At 36.0% G+C, this 25,322-nt stretch overlaps 1 protein-coding gene across 1 annotated transcript; it reads right to left on the bottom strand.

Annotated features, from left to right (window-relative positions):
- Positions 1 to 351: 351 nt before the first annotated feature.
- Positions 352 to 25,146, bottom strand: LOC140171459 (broad substrate specificity ATP-binding cassette transporter ABCG2-like). The gene is given in 19 exon segments (XM_072194730.1): positions 352 to 728; positions 1,245 to 1,324; positions 3,534 to 3,623; positions 4,402 to 4,556; positions 6,018 to 6,142; positions 9,124 to 9,213; positions 10,493 to 10,578; positions 12,126 to 12,191; positions 14,695 to 14,897; positions 15,828 to 15,932; positions 17,702 to 17,853; positions 18,165 to 18,217; positions 18,219 to 18,323; positions 19,298 to 19,450; positions 20,438 to 20,533; positions 20,535 to 20,553; positions 23,383 to 23,442; positions 24,235 to 24,401; positions 24,976 to 25,146. Coding segments are annotated over 19 exon segments (2,007 nt in total). The 5' UTR covers positions 25,030 to 25,146; the 3' UTR covers positions 352 to 580.
- Positions 25,147 to 25,322: the final 176 nt, after the last annotated feature.

Raw genomic sequence — 25,322 nt, forward strand, 5'->3', positions numbered from 1 at the left:
TCAATCATTATTACTTGAGTACATTAAAATCTATTACGCATAATTAATACTTCTAAGTCATTATATAATGCAATATAGTTATTTCATTATGCTTAAATTAAATTCAAATATGACTATCTAGAAGTAACCACAATAATTAAATCGTACTAACAATTATTACCTTGATGAATGCAAACTTCATTAAGTCAAACGCCGACATATACTTTGTTAAAAACCTGACTCATATACCTCTAATCTATCCCATTAATAAGTAATTCTCGCCGACGCTTGACGTCGGTGTAGTTTTACCAAAAAGGTGCAGCTTAGCGGCGCCGTCGATGTGGTAGGGTATTCTAAAGGTACTCCGGGGGGACAAGGCAGCAAATTTGAAATTGAGATATAAAGGCAAAAATAAAAAGTAAAAAATAATAAATACATAAGAAAATAGACATCACAAAACTTCAGGACTTTAGAACCAACTATGCTAGACCTTTGGTTAGTATATGAGAGCCTCATGTTTGTATAAGGTAATAATTATAGTAACTCAATTTTCAAAAATATCTCCTTTCCCCATGGAGCAGATTGTGTCACATATATCTGTTTACTTGAATTTCTTCATGAATCTCAGTTTGAGATATGAAAATATCATAAATGCAATAGCTATAATACCAAGAGCCATTTCATTTTGCCAGAATCCCCAGTATGAGTAGTCTATACCTTGTTGGTCTAGGAAGAGATTGCCTTGTAAGCTGAAAAATAAACAGACAATGGAAAACAAGATCACTAAATGCTGTCATGTTTAATTGCTGATTTTCAGTACAAGAAATTCATGTTAGCGATTACATAATATAGCACAATACAGTAGAAACTTGATGGTTAGCATATGTGCTGAACATGCAAACATGAATTGCCCCATCCACAAAAGTGTGAAAGGTTTTGAGCAAATCCTCAATCTAAATTATAGTTATATATTTGAAAAAGTGGTGTGGGTGGGTGATGGGAAACTTGGAATTAAAATTTAATAGCATAATAATTAGTGGCGTAGCCAAGGGGAGGCAAGGGAGCAGCTTCCCTCATGATTAGTCTTACCCCCCCCCCCCCCCTTGTCCCCTTCTGATATTGGCAGCCCTAAAATTTAAGGTTTTGAGACCTCTTTGTACTATCCCATTTTTGGCCATTTTCGTCAAAGTTCTCCCCCTTGAAAACTGTCTCTCCCCTGAAATAGTCTTGACTACGCTACTGCTAATAATTAGCTGTTATCTTACCATTGTGGCCCACATGACATGACAGCAGTGCTATTGTCATTACAGAAAAGTCTGTCTTTAAATTCCAAAGTTGTTAATGCCTGGAAATAATGGAAATAAATGATCAGTAAATACAAATGAGTAATGTCCAGATGAAATCATCTCACTATAGAGTAGACCACTTGACATCATTGTTTATCAACAAAGGCGAGGGACTGGTCTATCGATATGCTGTACGAACCACTACACTGTTCATTGGCTTTCTTGTACTATATGAAATGTGGTGGGGATTTAAAATGCATGTGCCCTGAGCAAACTACGATGAGTACGCACACTGCAGGGTAGAGGACAATGGAAATTGCCATAATTTGAGCGCATACTGCCAGGCAATTACGTCACATGTCAAGTGGTCTTTACTACAAAATTGTAGAATTATTAGAAAAGAATAGTAAAAAAAAGTCTATAGGATATACTATAGTCTTTTATAATAGTAGTTTGTAAAATTCCAGGAATTGTGACACGGGCCAACTTCAAAAAGGAGCAGGGCCAGGGCCAGGCCAAAATTCGGAGGCCCCAAACTCACCGTGAGGCGGGCATGTGCACTCAAGTTGCCATGTTTTGGTTTACAAATAGCCAAAGTACTATAAGATCTACGAGTGGATATTCATACGTAGTGGTAGATAAAATGATTAAAGAGTTTAACTTCAACACTACACTATTTTTCGCTCACCTGGAACGTTTTCACTAGTTCGACTAGCGTCTTCAGCAGATGGTGATGCTGTGATGAGATCCTGTCTACAATCGAGATATCTCTCACTGATGACGTCATATGATTGACAGGATGACGTCATAGGATGTTACGATGTAGCGCCGCCCCCCCTGGGCATCAGCAAGTTTAGGACCGCAGGAGTATCTACCAGCTTCAAACCTCAGAATACGCTTAGGAGTGCTTTAGTAGCCCCTAAAGACAAGACAGAACCCGTTAAACAGTCTGGTATTGTGTACGAGATCACTTGCGCTGATTGTGATGCTAGTTATATAGGCGAGTCAGCCAGGAAGCTCGAGAAAAGGATCAGTGAACATAAATCCACCGCTGGCAGCTCCAAATCAGCTGTCAGGGAGCACGTCGTAAGATCAAAAGGATACCAGATTGACTGAGAAAATGTAAAAGTTCTTGAAGGGAATAAAAAAAAAAAAAGGAGTATTCCCGTAGAGTTCTGGAAGCAATACACATAAAGACTCATAAACCAAGACTGAATCGTGACAAAGGTCTAGAAATAGACCCCATCTGGGATAACTTGCTGATGCCCAGGGGGGGCGGCGCTACATCGTAACATCCTATGACGTCATCCTGTCAATCATATGACGTCATCAGTGAGAGATATCCCGATTGTAGACAAGATATCATCACAGCATCACCATCTGCTGAAGACGCTAGTCGAACTAGTGAAAACGTTCCAGGTGAGCGAAAAATAGTGTAGTGTTGAAGTTAAACTCTTTAATCATACTATAAGATCGATTTTACTAACAATTGATCGATCGATCAAATCTCATACACCCAGCTGTCCATCTTGACAGATCAATCAATCAATCTTTGGATATCTGACAGTATATGAACACTGAAGGTAAAACACTGAGAGCCACTTTTCAATAATCAGGACAGATTTATCAATTTCACATTATGATTTTGAACAGAGCTATTAAGATGTTATTTTGAATATGTGACCATCCACGGCCGAATGAGCCGTAAATTCCTCCCGGTCAATTTTGTTTTATTTCGTGTTTAAAAATAAACATCATAAACTTAAAAATGGTATATCATTTGACTTCAAACGATATCCAGAAGTGGAGTTATGGTTAGTTAAACTTTGCTCCTTCAACAAAAGTATAGCTTTTTTCGTTTCTATGTGTGTCTCTTTTTCCACATTGCTGGCAATAAATATCAAACAGTCATAATTGGCGGTCATTTCAAATCATCCCCAAGTCAACGAGGTTTAAGAAGGTTCTCTCATTGTTAATTGTTGGTTATGCATACCTATACAAATAACCCACCACTTGAAAAGGATTTAGCAAAAGTAAACAAAGACCAGAGTTATTAAAAGTTCTATAGCCATCTAAGGTAGAAGCTTATTATCCTCTTCAATAATAGGATTATTGATTGGTGTTGTGACTATCAAAATAAGACAGATGTCGCCGCCAGCTTTAGTGACCGATGAATACGACCTTCGTACACATTTTACACCATAACTCAGAATACAATTTAGGGAATTTACGGCTCGTTTGTGCTGCCGGGTCACATATTATAATTACCTTAAGGCTGTAGCGTATGACACTGAGATACTCTAGCCAAGCCAACACACCAGGAATAGATTGAATGTTAATAAGGAAACCGCTAAACATCTGAAAACAAAGAAATGTAAAATTCAGGATTATTTCTACTGAGAATTCCATATTTATTTCAAATCACAATTCAAAACAATTCAGGCCAAAAAAAAAGGTTTGTCTCAAAGCTTGCGCGCGCGTTTGTAAAATAGCCTGATTTGAAAAAAAAAGAAATGTGGAAATTTTTTTTAATTCCAAAAAAAAAATTGTATAGTTTTTTCCTGAAAAATTCGGCGAAAATCAGATTTTTCCCTCAAAATACCTTATAAAAATAAATACCAAGTCGGGCACTAAAAAAAAAAAAAAATTTGTTTTCAAACAACTCGTGAGCTTTGAGACGAACCTTTTTTTTTGGCCTTATAGACTAATATTTGCAGATTGTGTACCAAAAATGTGCCAAATTTTGTGTTATGTAAAGTCATGAAACTAGTAAAACAAAATTGTTTATAAATCACCAGTTGCCAAAATTTTTATCAACACAAGACAAAGTATATGTGCTAAGAAGTGAGTTGAAATAACTCAGAGCCAGGAAAAAACAGATGATTCAATTATTTATACTTGCTAGTTACACATGAGCTCCCACATGATCGCACATGCACAATCGTTCGATTGGGGAACTTGGAATAAAATCAGAGAAATCCGGATTTAATATAGAAACTTTTATTGTAATTAAAGCACTTCAGGCTTAGTCTTTCACATGGTATTTTGGTATACCATTGGGCATTACAAGCATGCAAATTGAGGGTGTCGCTGTGGAGCAAATCACACATTATAGCTTTAATTTATGTGTACTTACCAAATGTACAATTATAACTATTGCTATCAATGCAATGGCATTGAAGAAAGACCTGGTGTTTGCCCCAATAAAGAAGAACAAACCACATGAAGCATAGGTAGTAAGAAGCAGATTCAATGTGAAGATTAAATAGCTCACTCCATCTGGTCGCAAACCTACAAAAGCGGCACAAGTAATACAGTCAGTACTGCAGTCAATTTGTATCTATTTCAAGTTTTATCATAAATTTTACTTTAATGACTTGGGCTAATGAAAACAGCTTAAGTATCGGTGACCTGTTAAAGGAGGATTTCGTGATCCTAGCATCCTCTTTTTATGACATTTTTCAGTAGATATCCACGAAAAAAGCTTATTTCCAAAATTTCAGTTGATTCCGATTTTGCGTTTGCGAGTTATGCATGATTATGTGTATTACACTGCTCCATAGACAATGTGTTGTAAATTTCGTTCTGGTGCACCAGAACGAAATTCAAATTTGGCAGTATTTTTGCTAAACGAATTAATCTGCAAGAAATATTTGGTACATAAACATTATGTAGCCAGAGGTATCCAGTGGTGTAAAAATCTCAACTTTTTTTGGGAAAAGTGGGGGGATGAGGCTGTGGATCACGAAATGCCCCTTGAAAATAAGCTTTGCTATGTATACGAATATGAAGTAAAGTTCGCTATGTTGAATATGAAATCAGGTTACCTAGGGTTAGGGCTAGGTTTAAGGTTAGGACCCCGGTTAGGAATAGGGTTAGGGTAACAATTAAGGTTATAGGTTAGATTAAACATAGCAAACATTTCATACTCAAACAATATTTTTGACGCATGGTGTGTGTTTACCAGAATCAATCATGACACAATGATAAAGTGATGACCATGTGAACACGCTATTGACTGGTAGAGCAGTGTGTGTCACACATGGGGTCTAGGGGTCCACTTTAGGGTAGATCTAGGGGTCTACTTAAGGGCCCCTGCTCACCGTTAATGGGGTTGGCTCCAACTATGAATTATAAATAAGGAAACTGTAATACAATTATTTATTTATCTATTTATTTTTTTAAATGCACAATTTTTTTGGCTGCACATATTGGGCTACTATTGTTGGACTGCATGCATAACCAAATATCAGTAACAAAGCCCGGGGGCACTTAACTTTGGAAGTGACGGGGATGTGCGGACAGCAGTTTAAAACTATGGGTCTTTCAGTAATAGCCTAGACATCGAAAAAGGGGGGCTCTTTCAGTGAGAAGGCCCCCAAAAGGGGGTCTTTCTGTGAGACTGGGGAAAATCTTACCAAAAAGGGGGTCATTCAGTGAGACTGGGAATAATTTTGGGTCAAAATATAAAAGTTGATGCAAAATTTTCAAAAATAGTGAAAAATTGAAGACAAATAATGAAAAAACAGGGTCACTCAGTTAGAGGTTATCAGAATTTTTCCAAAATTTTTGAAAAAAACAGGTGTCTTTTGGTGACAGGAAAACGAAAAAGGAGTCATTGGGTGAGAGGGAGTTTAGTTAAGCAAAAAAAAGAAAAAGAAAAAGAAAACAAGCTGAAGGGCGGGGTGATCCTCTGCTAGCCCCCCCAATGTATTTCTTCTGGTTTGCTGTATTACAAGAGACTGTACATACCTATCATCCAGTACACAATAGAGCAATACAATATTGTTGGAATGGTTCTCTGTGGTATGAGATCAGCTAATATCTTGGCAAGGAAATAGGCTGACGTCCGGTAGTATCCACTCACTGATTCATGTCTATGTGAAGAAAACAAAAAAGTACATCAACGATCAAAGGAAATGAATCGGATGTCACTATTATTGATTTTGAGATATTGCCAAAGAAAGTGTTGAAATTCTTTTGTTTTATATTGTTTTCAGCGATTGATAAGTTGATGTAACTTCGCAACGAAAAGTTGTATCAACATGGGGTTTTCTGTTTCTGAAAGGTCTAACCGTCCTCTTTAGAAACATGTGTAAAACTCATTTTCGACATGTGACTCATTCCCCTTGAGCATGTCACATATTGTATTTTTTTTTTATCTTTGCATATATTTTGTTACAAGGTTTCAATAAATGGAACAGTTAAGAAGAGTAAAGCTAGCTGTATTTATTTTGCAAAAATATTTGCCAAAAATATTATGCAAGAACATTTTAAGGGATCTAAAATGAGCGTTTATTGCGTTTCGATAGTATTTTTTGTGGGACATGAGAGCACCTCAGACCTATCGAATTGCATTCTGAATCTGAAGCATGTCTTTCTGATATCAAATAATTTTCATTTTTGAAAATCACAATATAATACAAATTTTATGACAAATTATAAAATTTGATATTTTTCAATTTTTGATATATAACAGTCCACGAAGTAAATTATATAAATCTAATGATATATTCTTAAAGTGTATGTAGCAGGGAGGAAAAGCCGACGGTCAATTGAAAATTTTGACCTTTCATATTGAAGATCTAATTTTTTTTTGGTTTTTTGGGAAAAAAAATCCATATCTTCACTACGAAAGGTCAAAATTTTCAATTGATCGTCGGCTTTTCATCCCACCTACATACACTTTAAGTATAAATCATCAGATTTATAAAGTTTACTTCAAGTACTGTTAAATATCAAAAATATCTATTTTAATGATTTGCCATAAAATGTGTATTACATTGCTAATTTCAAAAATCAAAATTATTTGATATCAGAACATTCTTCGTATTCAGAATGCAATTTGATATGTCTGATGTGCTCTAATGTCCCAAAATAAATACTGTCCAAACGTTCATACCCCACCCCTTAACAACATTCATAAAATGTTGTTGTAATGTGTTTTTTATATGAAACATTTTAAAAATAATTTCATCACCTTAATTAATTCAACATTCAAATGTTATTAAAACATTTGACCAAAACATGTTTATAACATGTCTATAATGTTTAAAAACATTTGTTGTGTTTGCTGGAATGTTACCTCCTTTCACTTAACTCCATAACCATACATAGCATATCAAAACCTTTCTATGTGAAAAGTAACATGTTTTTTACCCAAAATAATATTCACTACACAATGAAAAGCAATAGTGACCTTGATGAACGCGAGCTGTGTGGAGTCATGCTAAAAATAGATCGTATAGTCTCACGGAAAGTCTACGCTTGAGTGCGTATTTCACGTAATGCGAATTATGCTGTGCCATATAGGCTGTGACTAAGACTGGCAGACCCAGCGAGTTATCGAAGGGACTAGAATTGACTTCTGATTAGGGGTACCCATAGTTTTTTGTATCTTGGCGAGACTAAATTCAGGTCTATCATAACCATTTTAGATGACCATTAGGGAAAATGTTTATACAGTCGATTAACCCGAGAACATTTTTAATAATGTGGCGCTATTTCGTAGAGTGACTGTTGGAACAGGGCAGGTTTGACAGGAAAACCCAGAAAAACTTGATCTCACGCAGGGAAAGGAACAAAATGAGTGAAAAGATGGAATAAATAAAAATTCAGGCGGGTTTATGGAAGCACCTACAGCTTCAAAAAAAATAATTTTAGGGTTAAAGAATATCTCAAGGTAATATAAACGTGGGTATAGAATTCTGAGTTCACTAGTTCGAAATTGACGGCGATTTAAAGAAAAATTTGGTCATTTTTAGCCAGTTTTCTGTTGCGTTTTGAATGGCCAAGTCTGCCGTGAATTCACTGATTCTGAAATGTTACTAAAGGTTTTGATATGATAGGTCAAACTATTCTTTGATATGAATCCTTATGACTAGAATAAAGGAACACACTTTTTGTTTTGTTTTTTTGGAGAGATTCATCAGAAATACTATATTCAGATTTCAAAGTTTTTCATAGTATAATTCCAAGAAAAAACTCACGATGAACAACACTAGAAATACCAGATCGATAAGGGAGTCCATCTGGATCTGGATGTCACAACCAAGTATGAAAGAGAGCCTAATGAATGGCGACGAGGGGGCCTTCCAACTGAGTCCCATCTACGACCAATTGATCCCGAGGGCATCATCATCTTCTGATGACGTTATACCATCCAACAAAGGATCGATAGGCAGACACCATTGAGAAAGGAGAAAGACTGGATTGCCGAAACTGGATGGAAAATGTGAGGGTTTTTTTTTGGAATTATACTATGAAAAACTTTGAATCAAGTACACACAATTTTGAACTTGACCCCTGTGTAAAAGTTCAACAACATTTTTTCACCAAAATAAAGGTGCTGTTGAAATGGTTCTATAGCTTATAAGGCAAAAAAAACCATGTTTGTTTCCGCAGGTCCAAAAAGTCAAATGCGAAATGCTGTTTTTTTATTTATTTTTTTAAAATCCATGTCTTGAAATGGAAAAAAATACACTTTTCGCTGCAAATTGGAATGGGAATTTACAGTGGGTTTCTCCGACACACAATTTATGACCCCCTTTCGACCTGCAGTAGTTTTTCACTATGCTCGTTTGTTGTATAATGTGTAAATGTTTACTCCAGTAGTGTTTTATATTATTTTTTCCAGGTTTTTTTTTCTTTTTTTTTCTTTATAAGTGAAAAAAAATTTCAAATGCGCACAATAAGCCGTCAAAAACGAAATGCGCGTGTGCTACAGGAAACAAATTGGGGTTTTTTTTGGACTAATAATAAGATCAATAATAGTTGTATATCTGTCAAATATGGCAAATTTAACAAGATTTGCAAATTACGGGATCTTATAGTGTCATAGATTTTAAATAGAACTTACACAAAAATCTTTCGTTCTGATATGAATGCATCCACAGCCGCAGTGTTTTGCATCATTGTGTTCATGACTAGGAAGAATAGCGCTCCAGTTCTATAAATGAAACATATGATGCAACAATGAAGTATAGATATAAGAATGCCATTACATAGCTCTTTGTTAAAAATACAAGGGTCGGTCTGAATGTAATGAAAGTTGACCTGTGACCCTATGGATTACTGAGTACCTTGCACACATAAAATAGTTAATTGTTTGAGCATAGAGCAAAGAGCAAGCTCCAAAGCTACAGAGTGTGAAAACTGAGAAAATTTATATACATAGCATACCAAGGCAAAACTTTTTTTAGAGCCCAACACATAGGGCAAAAAAATAAATTGTTTGGTTGCCCTTCCAAGATAATCGGTAGGTTGATCCTTTTTTTTTTCAATGGGCTCTTCCTCCATTTGTCCTCCATTTAGTATTGCTGAATTTAAATCCTAGTAAGGACTGAATTTAAATGGAAATATTTCTTGTTTTAAATAAAATGAGTGAATAACCAATATAAAATGTCCTTGATACTGTTCAAATTTAAGGTTTCTTCTAAAAAAGTGATTGAAAATAAAAGCCTGACCCAAGATTTCATTCGGTCTATGAGAGCAACCAATTTTTTTTGCCTTATGAGCAAGTTAGTTGCCATCTGGTTTCTCATTAAACACATTTTGTTTCTATTTTATAAATATTTTAATAAAGCCAAGAAAAGCAGAAGACCTCAAACTATCTGTCTGTCTGCTTATGTGCACCGTGATTTTCATCGCTTGTTCTGGTGTACTTTTACCTGACATTTCTGTGGGCTCTATAACCGGTAATTTTAGTACTTCTACTTCTTCTGGTTTTGTGCCTACATTTGTTGTTTGGTTTAGCATATCTGCTTATGTACACAATGATTTTTTTTATTATTTCATTTTTTTAATAATTTTTGGTAACATGGGCAGGAAAAATCTCTTATGTGTCTTTGGCCCTTGAACATGTTTCAAACAAAACTGTAAATAGGTTACATAGGAGGTTTTGCTTTAAACATGTTCAGGGGCCAAAGATACATAGGAGGGTTTTCCTGCCCATGCCTCAAATTATTTGTATTTGTTGTCAAATCAGTGCATGCAGATTTGCTTGAACATATAATTGTTTCTGGATTTCTCATATAAGATAAAATGTAGTAAAATTGCTCCCCAAAAAATGAAAGTTGTGCGTCCCACAGGAAACTTTTTAAGCCTAATGAGAACTTAATGAGCCCCTAATTAATAGACTCCATGTTGAGTGAAATAAATTATAATAGTAAATATTTTCAATGGCAGTGTGTTTGTTTGTTTGTTTATAGTTTACGTAGTTGCCTTACCTGTCTTGAACAGCATTTGTGGCACTATCATCAAGTTGCCAAAATATGAGGCCACAAAAGAGAGCGTAAGTGCATGCCAATATGATCTATGCAAAAAAACAACATTAAAAAGACATGTATTGTAATACTGCTGTTGCATCTCGAAGTTGTGTCATTCATGGGATTAGCTTTATTGGTATTATGCACAGGGTGTAGCCCGGGGCATTGCAAGAACCTTGGGGCCCATGGACAAGGAGCAATGCAGGGCCCTTTTAACATCTTTCTTTCTCTTTTTCCCCCTTATTTCATTTTCACTTTTGCTTGGGGCCCCTGAACTCCATCCGCTTACTATGCCCCTGTTTAGGCCTATACTTTCTTATTGAAGTGGGGAAAGAAACATGCATGGCATACAACAAGTTACACATTAAAGGCATAGTATACGATCTTATGATATGAAATTTGTTAAATATTTTTAAAACCTGATTTGTACTGTTTACACATGCTCCAACTTTCAAGGAATCAGCCAAATTTGTTGTGTTTGTAAGAGCAATATTTACATAAATTAATAATATTATGACTTAAATCTGCCATAGAACTCCATGTAAAATGGCCAAAATAGCCAGTGGGGTTTCTTTCCCTGTACCATGTTATTTAAGCTTAAAATGGACAGAAACTCTTCCCAGCTATTATACAGGGGTGTGAGAGGCCACAGACCAAAAACGAGGAAAATCACTAAAAACAGCGTAAAATCAGGGTAAAAACGCCAAATATGGGCTGAAAATAAAAGAAAAACGCGTACATTTTGGCAACAAAAAAAGAGGAAATCAGCTGAAAAGATCCCTGATTATAGCTATTATTACTAATATTATTTCAGCAAATCTCTGGCACTGCAAATCTGTAAGATCTTGAAGTAAGGATGTAATTGTTTTGGCAATGTTATTTACTGCATTACTATATGTGACCTGATCTGATCCACTCAGACCGAAGTCTGAAATTTTGAAAATTGGGTTACTAGCATTTACTAACTTGTTCATTATTTGATGTTGAATCCCCAGGTCTCTGAATACTTGGCTTAAGTTATGAACCTTTTATTTATCCATTTTCTCACTTTTTGCCTATATATCATTTCTGGTCACATAAACTACAGGCCCAAAAATACAATTTTTCACAAGGTCATATTTTAAAATCCTGTCCAAAAAATTTGCCCAACTGACACAACAGCAAAATGTGATGCCATGGAACAGCTTCCTTGACCACATTCACAGCCCAGTAATTGGCACCCAACACAAGAAATCTGTGAGTAAGTGGAATAGTGTGAAAGAAGAAGAAAGTGTGTGAAAAGCAGAACCAGCCTGTTCCACACTATTCCACTTACTCTTTAGAAATTATCACCTGTGTAAGGATCTTGTACGCATTCTTTTGCTGGGTGCCAATTATACGCCTGTGAATGTAGTCCAGGAAGCTGTTCCGTGTCATTGCATTTGCTGTTGTGTCAGTTGGACAACTGCTTGGTTACTGACGTGTTTTGAGTAGAGGTAATCTTGTGTGTAATTTTGGTTCATTTTTATGGACAGGGTTTTATGACCTTGTAAAAATTATAAGTTTCTTTTTGAACCCAGTTTATTATACCTATTTTAAAGACATTTTTCCTTACCTGTCCAAATGATGTCTTGGGATTACGTATGAAATTTTTAAATGCCCTTCTTCCCAGATAACCAAACTAAATAGAAAAAGAGAAGGAAAAAACCCTTAACAAGCAACAAGTTATAAAATTTAAAAAAATAAATGTTGGTATTTATACAGCGCCTTTCACATGTGCACATGTACCAAAGCGCTTTACATTTATTCCGATGTTGTTAGAATATGTCACCTGCCATACAATGCCCAAGGCATGCTCATACCTTTGGGCAGCACTCAATGGACAATATTCATAACAGCTCCCCATTTCACCCCTGGGTAGAGAGAAGCAAGTAAGTTAAAGTGCCTTGCCCAAGAGCATAACACGATGGCACCGCCGGGGCTCGAACTCGCAATCCACCGATTGCAAAACAGAGCCCGTACCGCTGCGCCACCGTGCCCCCAACGGAGCAACCACCTCAAAAGATGGTTACCCTGTATCACCCAGCATCACTGTCAACACAACGTGTTTCTATCTGCGACTATCACCTGCTATTACCTCTTATAAATTCCATGCATCACCCCACATCACTCATCCACCCCTTACACAGTAGAAACACAGGAAAGGAATTCCCAGCAAACACAAAAACGTTTTAAAAACATTTTAAATAAGTTATATTTTGGCTTTTGGTTTAGGTAAAAACGTTTTAATGACATTAAAATGTCGGGTTATATAAAGGTAATGATAACGTTTTAAAACGTTTTGTATGAAAACACACTACAACAATATTTTTAAATGTTTTCACAAAATGTTATTGTAAACTATTTTTACAAACATTTTTGCCAAATATTGTGTCAATACTTAAATAACATTATGTTAAAATATTTGAACCCAGCAAACACAGATATGTTCTTAAAATGTTTTTTTTTCAAAACCTTTTAATAACATTTAAATGTCGGGTTATACAAAGGTCATGAAAACGTTTTTAAAACGTTATTGAAAATATTTTGGGCAAACATTTTTCGCAAAATATTTTTTTTCAACCCCAAAATAACATTCTGTTTAGAATGTTTTGTATAAAGTTTTCAAGAATGTTTTTGGAATGTTATTAAAACGTTTTTATACCCTTTATATAACCCGACATTTAAACGTTTTTTGTAATACATTTTTGTTTGCTGAGCAGTAGATTATCAAAAAATGTTTTTTAAGGTCATGAAAACATTTTATACTCTTAATATACCCTTTATATAACCCGACATTTAAACGTTTTCTGACAACCTTTAAAACCTTTTGCGAATGATGTCGAAAACGTTTTGTGTTTGCTGGGGAATTGCATAATATAGAAATATAAACGGGCATGTAGGCCTCATTAATGTGAGTTGAGGGACGATTTATGGCAATCAAGTGGCACCAATGGGTTATGATTTAATTTTGTTGTAAGCAATAAAAGGTATAATCAGTCCGGTCCGACTGCCTGATCAGGAAGTACTGCCGAATCAGGCAGCATGTTGCCGAGTCAGGCAACACAGGCTTTGGTAACCCTTCCGAATTTGACAGACTAAGGACTAAATTGTTCATGGTGATTTTGTAAAAGATCGGTGGAAATTTTACTTTGACACACATGGGCTACATATAAGTTGACAATTTTTCACCAGGCGAAAAAAATTTCTAACGGTTTTTTAAAAATTTGATTCAAATATGCAAATTAACTTTATTTTAACTAAAATTGATGAAAAAATGCTACTAATTATACATCCATTGATATTTTATATATTTTACCTACTTCTTTACTCTAAACCAAGCAATAACGATATATTAAAAGATGCTCTATTTGAAATACAGCATTGCATTGTGGGATACCATGCTGCCTGACTCGGTAACATACTGCCTGATTCGGCAGTACTTCCTGATCAGGCAGTCGGACCGGACTGATAATGGTAGAGCTTTTAAGATAAAACTATTGCAATAAAAGAGATGTAGATAAGAACCACATAGCTTGAAATATTCACCAAGCTCGTAAACCAGTCAAACAATCAAATTTTGGGTTGTTCACAAAGACCTGCGTCTTGACATATCCTTTTTGGATGGTACAGTATTTAATCTAGCCCTTATGATCAAAAAATAAGAAATTGACAATTGTTTATCCATGCCACCTGGGCAAGCCCCATTATAAAGGTATGCCTTTGTATTGCACCAATATCATCCAGTAAGCTATGGGCTAAAGATATGTGTCACAAAACATGGACCATTTTAACACAAGTATGACATCTCAGTGTTCATCTTGCATCAATGGACTATTCCATTTAAAATACAGACTCCCCCTGTAGAAGATTTGAGAAATATGTTCCACAGGGGGAGTATAAATTTCAAATGGAATGAACATGTTTGGCAGCTCCATTTGAAACTCGCCCCTCCCTCTATGGAAGTATCAGGTTAAATCTTTCTCAGAGAGTGTATGAAATTCAAATGGAGCTGCCTAATGTGCTCATTCCATTTGAAATTCAAACACCCCCTGTGGAACATATTTCCAGAATCTTCCCCAGGGGGAGTGTGGATTTTCAAATGGAATAGCCCAATAGCCCAACAAAGCAATGACCATACCTACCTGTCTGAAAAATGAAGCTTGGTAGGTACCCCTCTGCACATTCACATGGTCATCACACTTTGATAATTCCATAATAGAATTAACCTCTCTTGTCATATCGGAGTAGAACCTGGACTTTTTGAAGCTGTCTGTGAGAGGTGGTATATATTCCTTCATTTCAGTGCGTGATTTGCGGTATTTCTTCCCTTTCTCAACATCTGTACCTATTATGAAGGAAAAAAATAGAAGCTACTTTTCCAAATTTCTGAAAATACCTGTAATAATGCATCCAGCTTGCATTGAAAGGTAGAACTATATACAAAAATTAAAAACATAATTACAATTTGGCCACAAATACGATATAATAGAATCTCGAAGGCCTTTGTGAAGAAGCTTGCTCAGAATACACATTACACAATAGCACACCTAACCTCTTCAGCAGTTTGTTTACTTCTTGGATCGATTGGCTTTACGCATTCTGTGCATCAAAATGCTTAGGTCTGTGTAAATGACTAGGATACGATGGCCCGATGATAAGATTTCTGTCAGACTTCAAATTCAAGATTTCTTTCTACAGCAAACGCGAGTCTTAATCTGAAGCCACCAAAATTAATGTCACATCAATGGAAAGCAGTCATTCTTATGAAATTTAACTCAAGAGATCTAAGCGATAAGATGGCACTGGTTATTTTTCTGGTAATTAGAAGTTCCCGCTTTTTCAAGAAACACAAAATTTACCTGGAAATAGATGATTTTTGACTAAAAGTATGAAGTTTACCCCAAAATACGCGAGTCTAAACAAATTTGGAGGGTGTTTAGTTTTGAAAAAATCAAAAGATCACAGTATTAGCTCCTTTTAACTAACATAACAAATTATATCACCACAAATTATGTTTCAGTGGAAAGATATGTAAAAAAGACCTGATTTCAGGCCATGTTTCCATCAATAGGAGTTCAAGCGTGGAACAGTTTGGAAAATCTTAGTTCTCCAAAGGTTTTGATATGCTATGATTTGGTGAACCTTTTAGACCCAAAATGACAAATCTTATACAAAATAATGTTCAGAGTTTTGCTCGCTTTAAAGATTTCTTTTCCCCACCCATTTTTGCCAAAGAAAAATAATATTGTACATGAACATGTTGAATGAGTCCTACCTTGTGCATCATTATTCTGTGATGAATCTGCTATGGCTGCCTGATTGTGTAGTATAGAATCCAAGAAGAAATCAGCTGGATTATCATGCTCTTCACATATGTAACCTATACATAATTAGAAACATATGGAGGGGTTTGGCTAAAAAACGATTCTCTTATAAACACACCCCAGTTTCCTACTTCGTACACCTGAGCACACAATTTCGTCCAAGCAAGCAGTGCCTTGCCTCTACACAATCTGTGTTTACAGTTACACTACACAGTTGAGTAAATAGCATCATAAGAGCTGTGTGAGCTTCTAGATGGTGACTAGTGGAAAATACAGCATCTGTGATTGGTTTTTGTCAAAACCACTGAATGTTCCCTTCATCCAATCAGACATTTTTTTATATCAAACGAACGCTAACATTTTCTGCTAAAATTTTTTTTTTTCATTATGTCAACAGATGACGCAATTCAATGCTTATATAGCAAGGCGAATATGATAAATCTGTTGAAAATGACATATTCACACACAATTTTTGACCTGAAATGTAGGTTTTAAAAGTCAAAACCCAGAGTGATCCGCATACAATATTTTTTCAATTTCATCTCATTAAATGAAAGAGCACACTTATATTGTCCATACTAGATTCATTATTGACATTTTCAATTACCAATGGCCAATTCTGTTTAAATTGCAAATCTTGTGCGACAGCCCATCACAAAAGGCTGGACCGAGCACTAAGGTCGAGGCCCCTCTCTGGATAATATACTCAATTCACCCATGGTTCCGCCATGTGCAAGGAGAGCCTCAATCTGGCAGCATGCATGAATGGGAATTGAACCACTCATATAACATTGTGTAAATTTATGTAATTCTTCCTTTCATGCCATACCAGTTCGAGGCTCTCCTTGCATCATGGCGGAACCCTGCAATAGGTGAATACAACCTGGAAGCAGTGTCTTAGCTAGCCACCCGTCTGACCGTCATTTTAGACCGGGAATTTGCTCCTGGGACAGGCAACATTAACGCCTTTGACAGATGCTGCATTATAATTGTGGGTATTGACAAAGGCCCAGGGGGGTCACTACCATTGTGGCCTGTACACCATCCGCGATAATAAAAATGTGTAAAAAGGGTAGTTTTTTGTGGGTAGGCACAATATGTGTGTATCGTGTTTAGGGTGTCAAAAACATAAATAATTGGAAAAAGGGTAGCAAATTGCAATTGCTAATATGCGGAAATGAAATTTAGGGTATGAAATTTGATGCAGAAAATAAAATCCTTTTTTAGGGTGTAAAAACAGCGCACATGTTTCCTTTTTTTAGGGTATCATTTTAGCCAAGGGTTAAATCCTTGTTTAGGGTGCTTTTCAAAAGTTGATCTTTCTACACAAATAAGTGTCAATTACACCTGTCCCACCTTAAAAGTGAAGATTGTAGTGAGTGATCAGTGCTTTATCATGTGCTTGCCACTATCTACTTTATATACATTGCGAATTAATATAAAATCATTTTAAAATAAAATGTGCATGTAAGTTGAGTTTACATAGCTAATTAACTAACAACTGTAGTGTATTTCTTGATTTTAATAATAAGCATAGGAGGACAGGATTTTGTTGACAGTAGTTAGAGGAGTTAATGGTTTTTGCTGTTTCAGTGTGCATGTTCTCATCATGGATGGTTTGGTGGACTGTCATGTAACATGGATGTAAGCGTGATCCTAAAAATGCCTTTCACGGTGACCCAAACTATTTACAAGACCTCTTCTGCACTGAGGCTGGCCTTCCCTTTTAAAGGGAATTTTTATTATTCAAATGATGGGCAAACTTCCATTTCTAGCTTTAAGCAAGACCCTGCCTGAAAATAGTGGTAAGGATTCCCATACTCACCATTTGCTGCAAAATATTGCAATGCTTCAGATGATGGTCCATGATACACTGTGCTGCCTTTAGATAACAGATGAAGTTTGTCAAATAAACGATAAACACTATACCGAGGCTGATGAATTGAAAATATGATGGTGCGCCCTCTTTGGGATAATCTATAAATGTATGCAAAAAACCATTGGCATTATTTTAACATCTTAAAATTAAAAAGGAAGGGGTGTCCCAAATATACTCTAGTGTGTTTATTTTATTCAAAATGACTGATTTCAATACAATTTTAGCCTGTTTAGGGGGTAAGGTGTATCGGTGAAGCCTGGGAGTCATAAAATTGTTGTTGCCATAATAAGGGGGTCAAATTTTATTGATGCCGACTTTTATAAATTTGGGACCGCCCTTTCCGAAGAAAAGCCCCTTATTAGATATGCAGTGTCTCTCTCTTTACATAGTTTTTGGATGCCATACTTACTGTGCCAGAATAAACATAACAGACCCTGCAGTACTGGCATCCAATCCTGTCGTGAGGTTCATCCAAAAACAGAAATTTTGGCTTGCTAATTAATTCCATTCCCACATTAGTTCTCTTCCTTTCTCCACCAGACACACCACGTGTGAAATCACCTCCAATCTATACAAGAATACACAGAGTTACACAGAGTTACGTACATGTATTAACTCTCTGTGGGATTAGGTTAGCACAGGCCCATATAACCAGGATTTGTTTGGGGGCTGATTTTGAAAATGTGGACTTGTGGCGAATATTGAAAAAGTGGACCTTTTTCAAATTTTGGACCTGTTTTGACTGAAAAGTCATAAAAAACCTCTACTTGCTGCGCTCGTAGGTCTTTTTGTGCCAGGGAAATTTGTTGGCCTTTGGCGATATGGAGGGACTTGGCCTCCCTCGCCCCTGGTTGCAGGCCTGGGTTAGTGCACACAATATAATTCAGAGAAATATACACATCGATCGCAACACCAAACTCAAGGTGATACAAAGTATAGGTATACATGTACTCCAAAGATTTTCACAGCATCCCAGAATACACCATGTACTATACATGCCACTTATTTGGAATTTGACTGTTTACAGCCAGGCCAAATCCTGACATATATCTCAAATTTTGGGAGGGTGAGCTCAGCTAGGTCCTGAATATTTGACATGATCAAGCGGAATGAGTCGCATGTCGACCCTGGTCAAAAATGAGTTTTGCATATGTTTCTATATATAACAAGAACATTTAGAGCTTTCAGAAACTGAAAACCCCATGTTGATACGACTTTTCATTACGAAGTTATGTCAATTTATCAATCGTTGAAAGCAATATAAAAAAAAGAATTTTAACACTTTCTTTCCCTTGATCGTGTCACATATGCTGAATGAGGGGCTCAAACCCTCGGGGGCACAGACATACAAAGGTGGTATAAGTATATGCAGCAGCCAATTGGGGTCCCACGGCAGGCTCACCAGCAGTTCCGAAGATACCCCAATTGTGGATCATGTTCCAGTTCATAAGCTCCACTTTTGAGTAAAACTCTCAAAATTGTAACTCTTTAGCCAAAATTAGGGGAAAATTAACACAACACAAAAACACCAATCTGAAATACCCTGGTATCAGCACAGTCTTGGAGACCCAGCTCAGATATGACATCTTCGACTCGTTGCTCTCTTTCTTTCGTCCCCACTGATGATGGTAGACGTAGAGATGCTGAAAATGTCAGATTTTCACGAACACTGAGTGTTCCCATGACGATATCATCCTAGAAGATGAAAAATTAACAAATAAAAAGGAGGAATAAGTAAGAAAATCTCATGATTTGGTGTCAAAATTAAATTTGTACTGATCTGATTGGCAAAATACAACCACGTAACATATGACCAGCAGACCCAAAGGTCAAAAATGTCAAACTTTCATCGGCAAAAAAATTTTCGCTGGTACATTTACAAGTTGTGCCCCCTCCCCCGTACATCGAAAACCTGGCTATGCCACTGCTAAGACACAATTTTTACAGTGTAGTTTGCATTGAAACAGAACTCCATGATGTCACAGACATATTGTAGAACATGGTGATGTACTTTACTCTCTTTTATGTAATAGCGTGAAAAATTCACTCTCCAAATCCTAAAGTAAAAATCACTTGAAAAAGAATAAAATTACTCCTAAAAGAGTGAAAACCACTCTTTCAGTCTTAAGAGTGATTTTCACTCTTCTCACTCTTTTGGAGTTTGAGTTTTCACTTTTTTACATTAACAACATGATTAAGAAAAGGGAATAAATAACTTATCATGATTAAGAAAAGTTAATAAATAACTTCAAACAATATAACATCATGTTTTACAGGCCTTACTGACCCAGATATTTCATTTTTGGGTTTTTAGCTGTATAAAAGTTACAATTACAAACAGCTAATATTGGGTTGATTTTGACACGGGGAGGGGGGCGATGAAAGCTCGCATACGCATTTCAGCACAAAATCAATTGAAAAAACATTTTAAGACCGATATTCAACTTCTAGTAATCAAAATTAGTTTTTAGTGGTAGACCTTATTTGTCCAATTGTTTCCAAAATAACCCGCATAACCAAGATATTCTTGCAGGGGGGCTAGGGGCACCAATTCTGTTTCTTGTCCCAGGCGCTACCAACCCTAGTTATGCCATAAGGTGCCTAAACATCTAGGAAACCAGACATGTCACATTCCAAAGTAACTCTCAAATACCCATCACATTTGTATAGAAACCTACATACCTGCACAACATATCCTGATATGAGTCTGAAGTTTGATGGTTGAGGTTTACCGTCTATGAGCACTTTACCAGAGAGACCGTTTGGATCCTTACGATGCGGCCAGCACATCCAAAAGACTATTGGAAAAATAGTTGAAACATATAGTGTGCATATCACAAAATGTTATAATTCAGAGAAAACAAATTGTTAGTATATTATAAGAGCTCTTTTAGTATGCAATATTATTCATATGTTAGTAGAAATCAGTATCAGCACAATAACTTTTATCCCATTCCATTAGGGACCATTCACAAACACTTGTTGGGGGGGCTGATGCAAAAAAATTTCATTGCAAAATTTTTTTGGGGCCCCCCTTTACAGACCTCAAAAATGTCAGGGCCCCCCTTTTTGACATGAAAATTATGGGTCAACCCCATAGAAAAGCATATAAACTCAATTTTCCAAGGAAATCTTGTGGTCATTTTTTACCGGGCCCCCCCCCCCCTTAGGAGGGTCAAAAATTTCAGGGCCCCCTTTCTGCATCAGCCCCCCCCCCTAACAAGTGCTTGTGAAAAGTCCCTTAAATGCAGCTTTTAGTGGATTTTTTGAGGGAGATGGTAGCACCTGTTCAGTGCAGAGGGGACAGGCTCATAATTAACAAATTGCAAAGGGGTTTCATAGCAGGAAAACCCGTATCTTCTAAACTTATGGCCATCAAAATCCAAGTACATGTGAACTTATATGAATAGCCTTCCTTCTTATATCAAAGACTCTGGCACTATTAACCAATTCAAAATGTGTCAAAACTCATCTTTTCAATCAGTCTTACTCTCTAAATGTAAAAAAGTGAAAATTTCACTCGGAACTTGGAGTGATTTCATTCTCACTCTATTCGAGCGGTTAGTCGTTCTTTTAGAGTGAAAAAAAGCTTCTACTCGGTCAATCTAGATTCACTCCTTACAGAGTGATCCAAAATTACCGCTCAATTTCAGAGTGAAATTACAATCACTCTTTGTGGAGTGAATCCACAGTTCGTACAGCCAATCAGAAAGCCGGATTTTCACGCTGAGAGCCACGAAAATATTGTGATTATTCATTTGGCGAATAGTCGTTGCAGCAATGGCGGTGGAGTTGTCAGTATCAGTTTGGAGAAGAAATAGCCAATATTTTCGTTGGTAAGTATACTTTGAACTATTTTATTTATATGTTGAATCATTGCAGATTGTAATCGACAACTAAAAATCTGATGTTACTGTCTCAAAGGTGATAATTGTACCCATGAAGCTTCTTCATTTGTTGAACACATTGATTCACATTGTCGGCCCGGCATTACGGTAGCACACTCATGCACTGCTATGCATACCTGGTACATGTATTACTTCATAAACCTGTAAATGATTGAGTGTACTTGTGTAATAATTGTAATGTTTGTTATACTGCGTCAGCCTTTTTATTGTTAGTATGTACCCGATCACATCTCCGAGTCCGATGCGCTAGTCATGCTATACATACCAGTATAGCCACAGGATCACATGCAGCAAGGCCAGGCCATACCTAGCTAGGCTTAGGCTATAGGGTCAGGCCAAAACATAGGCCTGTTATCTCTGACCAGTCTCTAATTTATCATGTTTATATACTGCAGCACATTATATCTGCATGTGTGATGCCAAAAGTCAGAGGACTATAGGCCTCTATGTCTGACCAGTCTCCAAAAAGCTGTACTATCATAGTACAGCACGTCTATCTGCATGTGTGATGCTAGGCCCGTAGTCCTACGTCACTAAGCTTTTAATCATGCCAAAATTGCCATTTTAATCTTAATTAACATGTAATAACACTATGTCTTATTGTGTTGTAATTCCTTTGCTCACAAAAATACATGAATGAATGAACATTTTGTGCCTATTTCTGTGATTATTTTTTGTCAGTCTCATTCACTTCTTTATTTCAGAGCTATTAACTCAAAAAGAGTGGTTTTTCCACTACTCTTTGGAGCTGTATGAGTGACCACTCCTTTTGGAGTGAAATTCACTCTCACTAAAGAGTGATTTTATTCACTCTTTTTTTTCGAGTGAATTTCCTCACTTTTGAAGAGTGAATTTCACTCTAAAAGGAGTGGTCACTCATACAGCTCCAAGGAGGAGTGGAAAAACCACTCTTTTTGAGCTGTTTTTCACTCTTTCACATTTAGAGAGTACCGTGCTTAGAGCGGAACTGCTCACGAACATTGACCGCAGCATTTGTATTTGCTGATTTTAGTTGTTTAGCTTTATGTGTAAATTGGCCCAGCATTTTTATATTGATGTGTGTGTATTAATATTATTATGATTGTTGGTTTTATCTTGTTGCAGCATAGGCGTAGACCCTAGGGGGGATAAATCCCCCAATATTTTGCCAGGGGGATGGTCCATACAATCATCCCCCCAATGTTGATGCCTGAATATGGGTTTCTGACCAAATCAACCTCATATTTGCCCATTTTAGCCCCAAAAGTGCAAATTTTTGCACGCTTAACCGTGCACATTTATTCCACTTTTGCACCACATTTCATAAGTTTAGCTTCGCGCATTTGTACCCAAAAGGTGCTGGATACACTATACTTCAAGAATTTTTTCCAAACCCCAATGTCAAAAAAAAATCTATGCCACTGTGTTGTAGATTAAGATTATGTATTCTCTGGTTTTTATGCTTGTTGTAGTTTCAAAATGTTTGTAGTTTATTGTAGTTTTGCTGTTGTGCAGTGGCTAGAGACCTGTTGTTTTATAAATGTCCATTATTATTTTCCCCATTCGGCAATTTTCTGCACAACATTATTTTATCAGATTGCTTTCACATTTGCCATTCGACTGCTTCGAAAATGCAAAAAATCTGAATTTTGATAGATTTTAGGGTGTTAATTCTGATTCAGGAAATCAATGAATGGACCTTTAATAAAGAAAATCCCTTTTAAATATATAAGTACTTACGATGTTTTTCCACCACCAGTCGGACCCATAATAGCATTCATGCCAGGTTTGAAGACGCCACTGTATCAATTAAAGTAAACATATAGAATTCAATTAATGTATTCAATTTATATTTATATAATTTTATATTCTGACAAGGCTCAAAGTTTAAAATTCCATCATCCTCTATGGGGCATCTTTTATTTGGAATAGTCCATTGGAGCAAACAGCAAATAACCTATTTTGTTTTACTGCCAGAATTAATCAAAAATATTATGCAGAAGGAATAAGAGTCTCCAACTTATTTTAGTGGTATATCTGTATAGAGTCATCTGAAATCAGTACAAAAAAAAATCCAAGTATCACTCTAAAAGGTATTCATAAAACACCATTTCTTACATGTAGGTCTAACTAAATTAAAGCCATGATCATAAATTTATGATTTGCACCACAGTGACAACCTCATTTTTTCTTGAATTTCTACCTTTTGCATGACTGTAATGCCCAACATTGTGCTAAAACACCATATGAAAGACTAAAGCATGAAGTGCTTAGTAAAATTTAAAGTTATTGTAATAAAAAAGGGCATCCCGCCAATTTATTTGCCAATTCCCCCATAGAGCTCCACAGTTAACAGTCAAATGGTTTTCTTATTTTTACCTCATAATTTTTCGACTTAAAATGATCAGAAAACCTCTTGACAGTTGTTACTAATATTATGTAAGAATTTTTGGCAAAGAATAACAAAATTAAAATGTGCCCAAAATCATACATTATGGCTTTATCATTTATGGGCAATGTTTTAGCTGTAAAATTGCTAATAAAAAATGCTTCATTGTATTTTGCCAGAATTGAGTTAAATTTATCACTAACCTTATGTCTTTCAAAATATTCTTATCCACCTTTCCACATTTTCCTTGTTTCACCTGCACACTGTACTGTATATCATGGAATGACAAGGTACTCCCAGTGATGGAGAGAGAGGAGGATAGTGTCTTCCTGGACCCATTTGCAGCAGTGGGGTTGGTATTCATCACAGGCTGGTAAGATATAACAAGAATGGGATGTTATTACTTTAAATACTTTTTTACTCAGTTTGTGTCAGGGGATAAAGTACATGTATGGTACCTATATGGACCCTCCAGTAACATTCACTCATTTTATGTGTGTATACTATTATAGTAGGCCAATAAAAGTTTTTTTAAAAGCGAAAAAAATAAACTATTCTAGGAATAAACATAAATAGTGTATCTAATAAAATTACTGAATTTATAATCCTGCAGTTACAAAATACAAGTTTAAAAAAAAAAGGAAAAAATAAACTATTCCTAGCACATAAATAGTGTATCTAATAAAATTACTGAATTTATAATCCTGCAGTTACAAAATACAATGTTTTTTAAGGAACAAATACTGGATGTAACATCTGTCGATCAAGGGCTGCATATAACCATGACAACAAATTTCATACAGACTTGACTTGTCAGTACTTTATTCTAAAAAGTCATTTTTTTTGTCATGCACTAGTCTTGCACCAGCACTACAACAGAGCAAAATTTTGAAGTTAGTAGTAAATGCATGGATTTTGGAGAGAAATAATTTCATTGTACTTACCTGTAGTATCCAATTACTGACAGGTGAATCCTTTTCATATCCTGCATTATCCATGATGTTAGAATCAGCTTCTCTTGATGATTACAAAACGGAATGACAGATAGTCACTCACATAATAGTGCTGGCATTTACGTACAGTTCATTGGATGATTTAACAAGATGAAGAATTTACTGGCAACAAGAAAGAATGAGGCAAAGATCACATAACTCATAAATATTATTATTGTTAACTTATCTATTCCAGTTCCAATCACACCTCATTAATTTCCAAGGGCCTATGGATGCACTGAAATAGACAAATAGTATTTTGTTTAAAAATTCAATATAAACCATTTATTTTTATAGCT

The sequence above is a fragment of the Amphiura filiformis genome, chromosome 15 (genome assembly GCF_039555335.1).
Source record: "Amphiura filiformis chromosome 15, Afil_fr2py, whole genome shotgun sequence".
NCBI lineage: Eukaryota > Metazoa > Echinodermata > Ophiuroidea > Amphilepidida > Amphiuridae > Amphiura > Amphiura filiformis.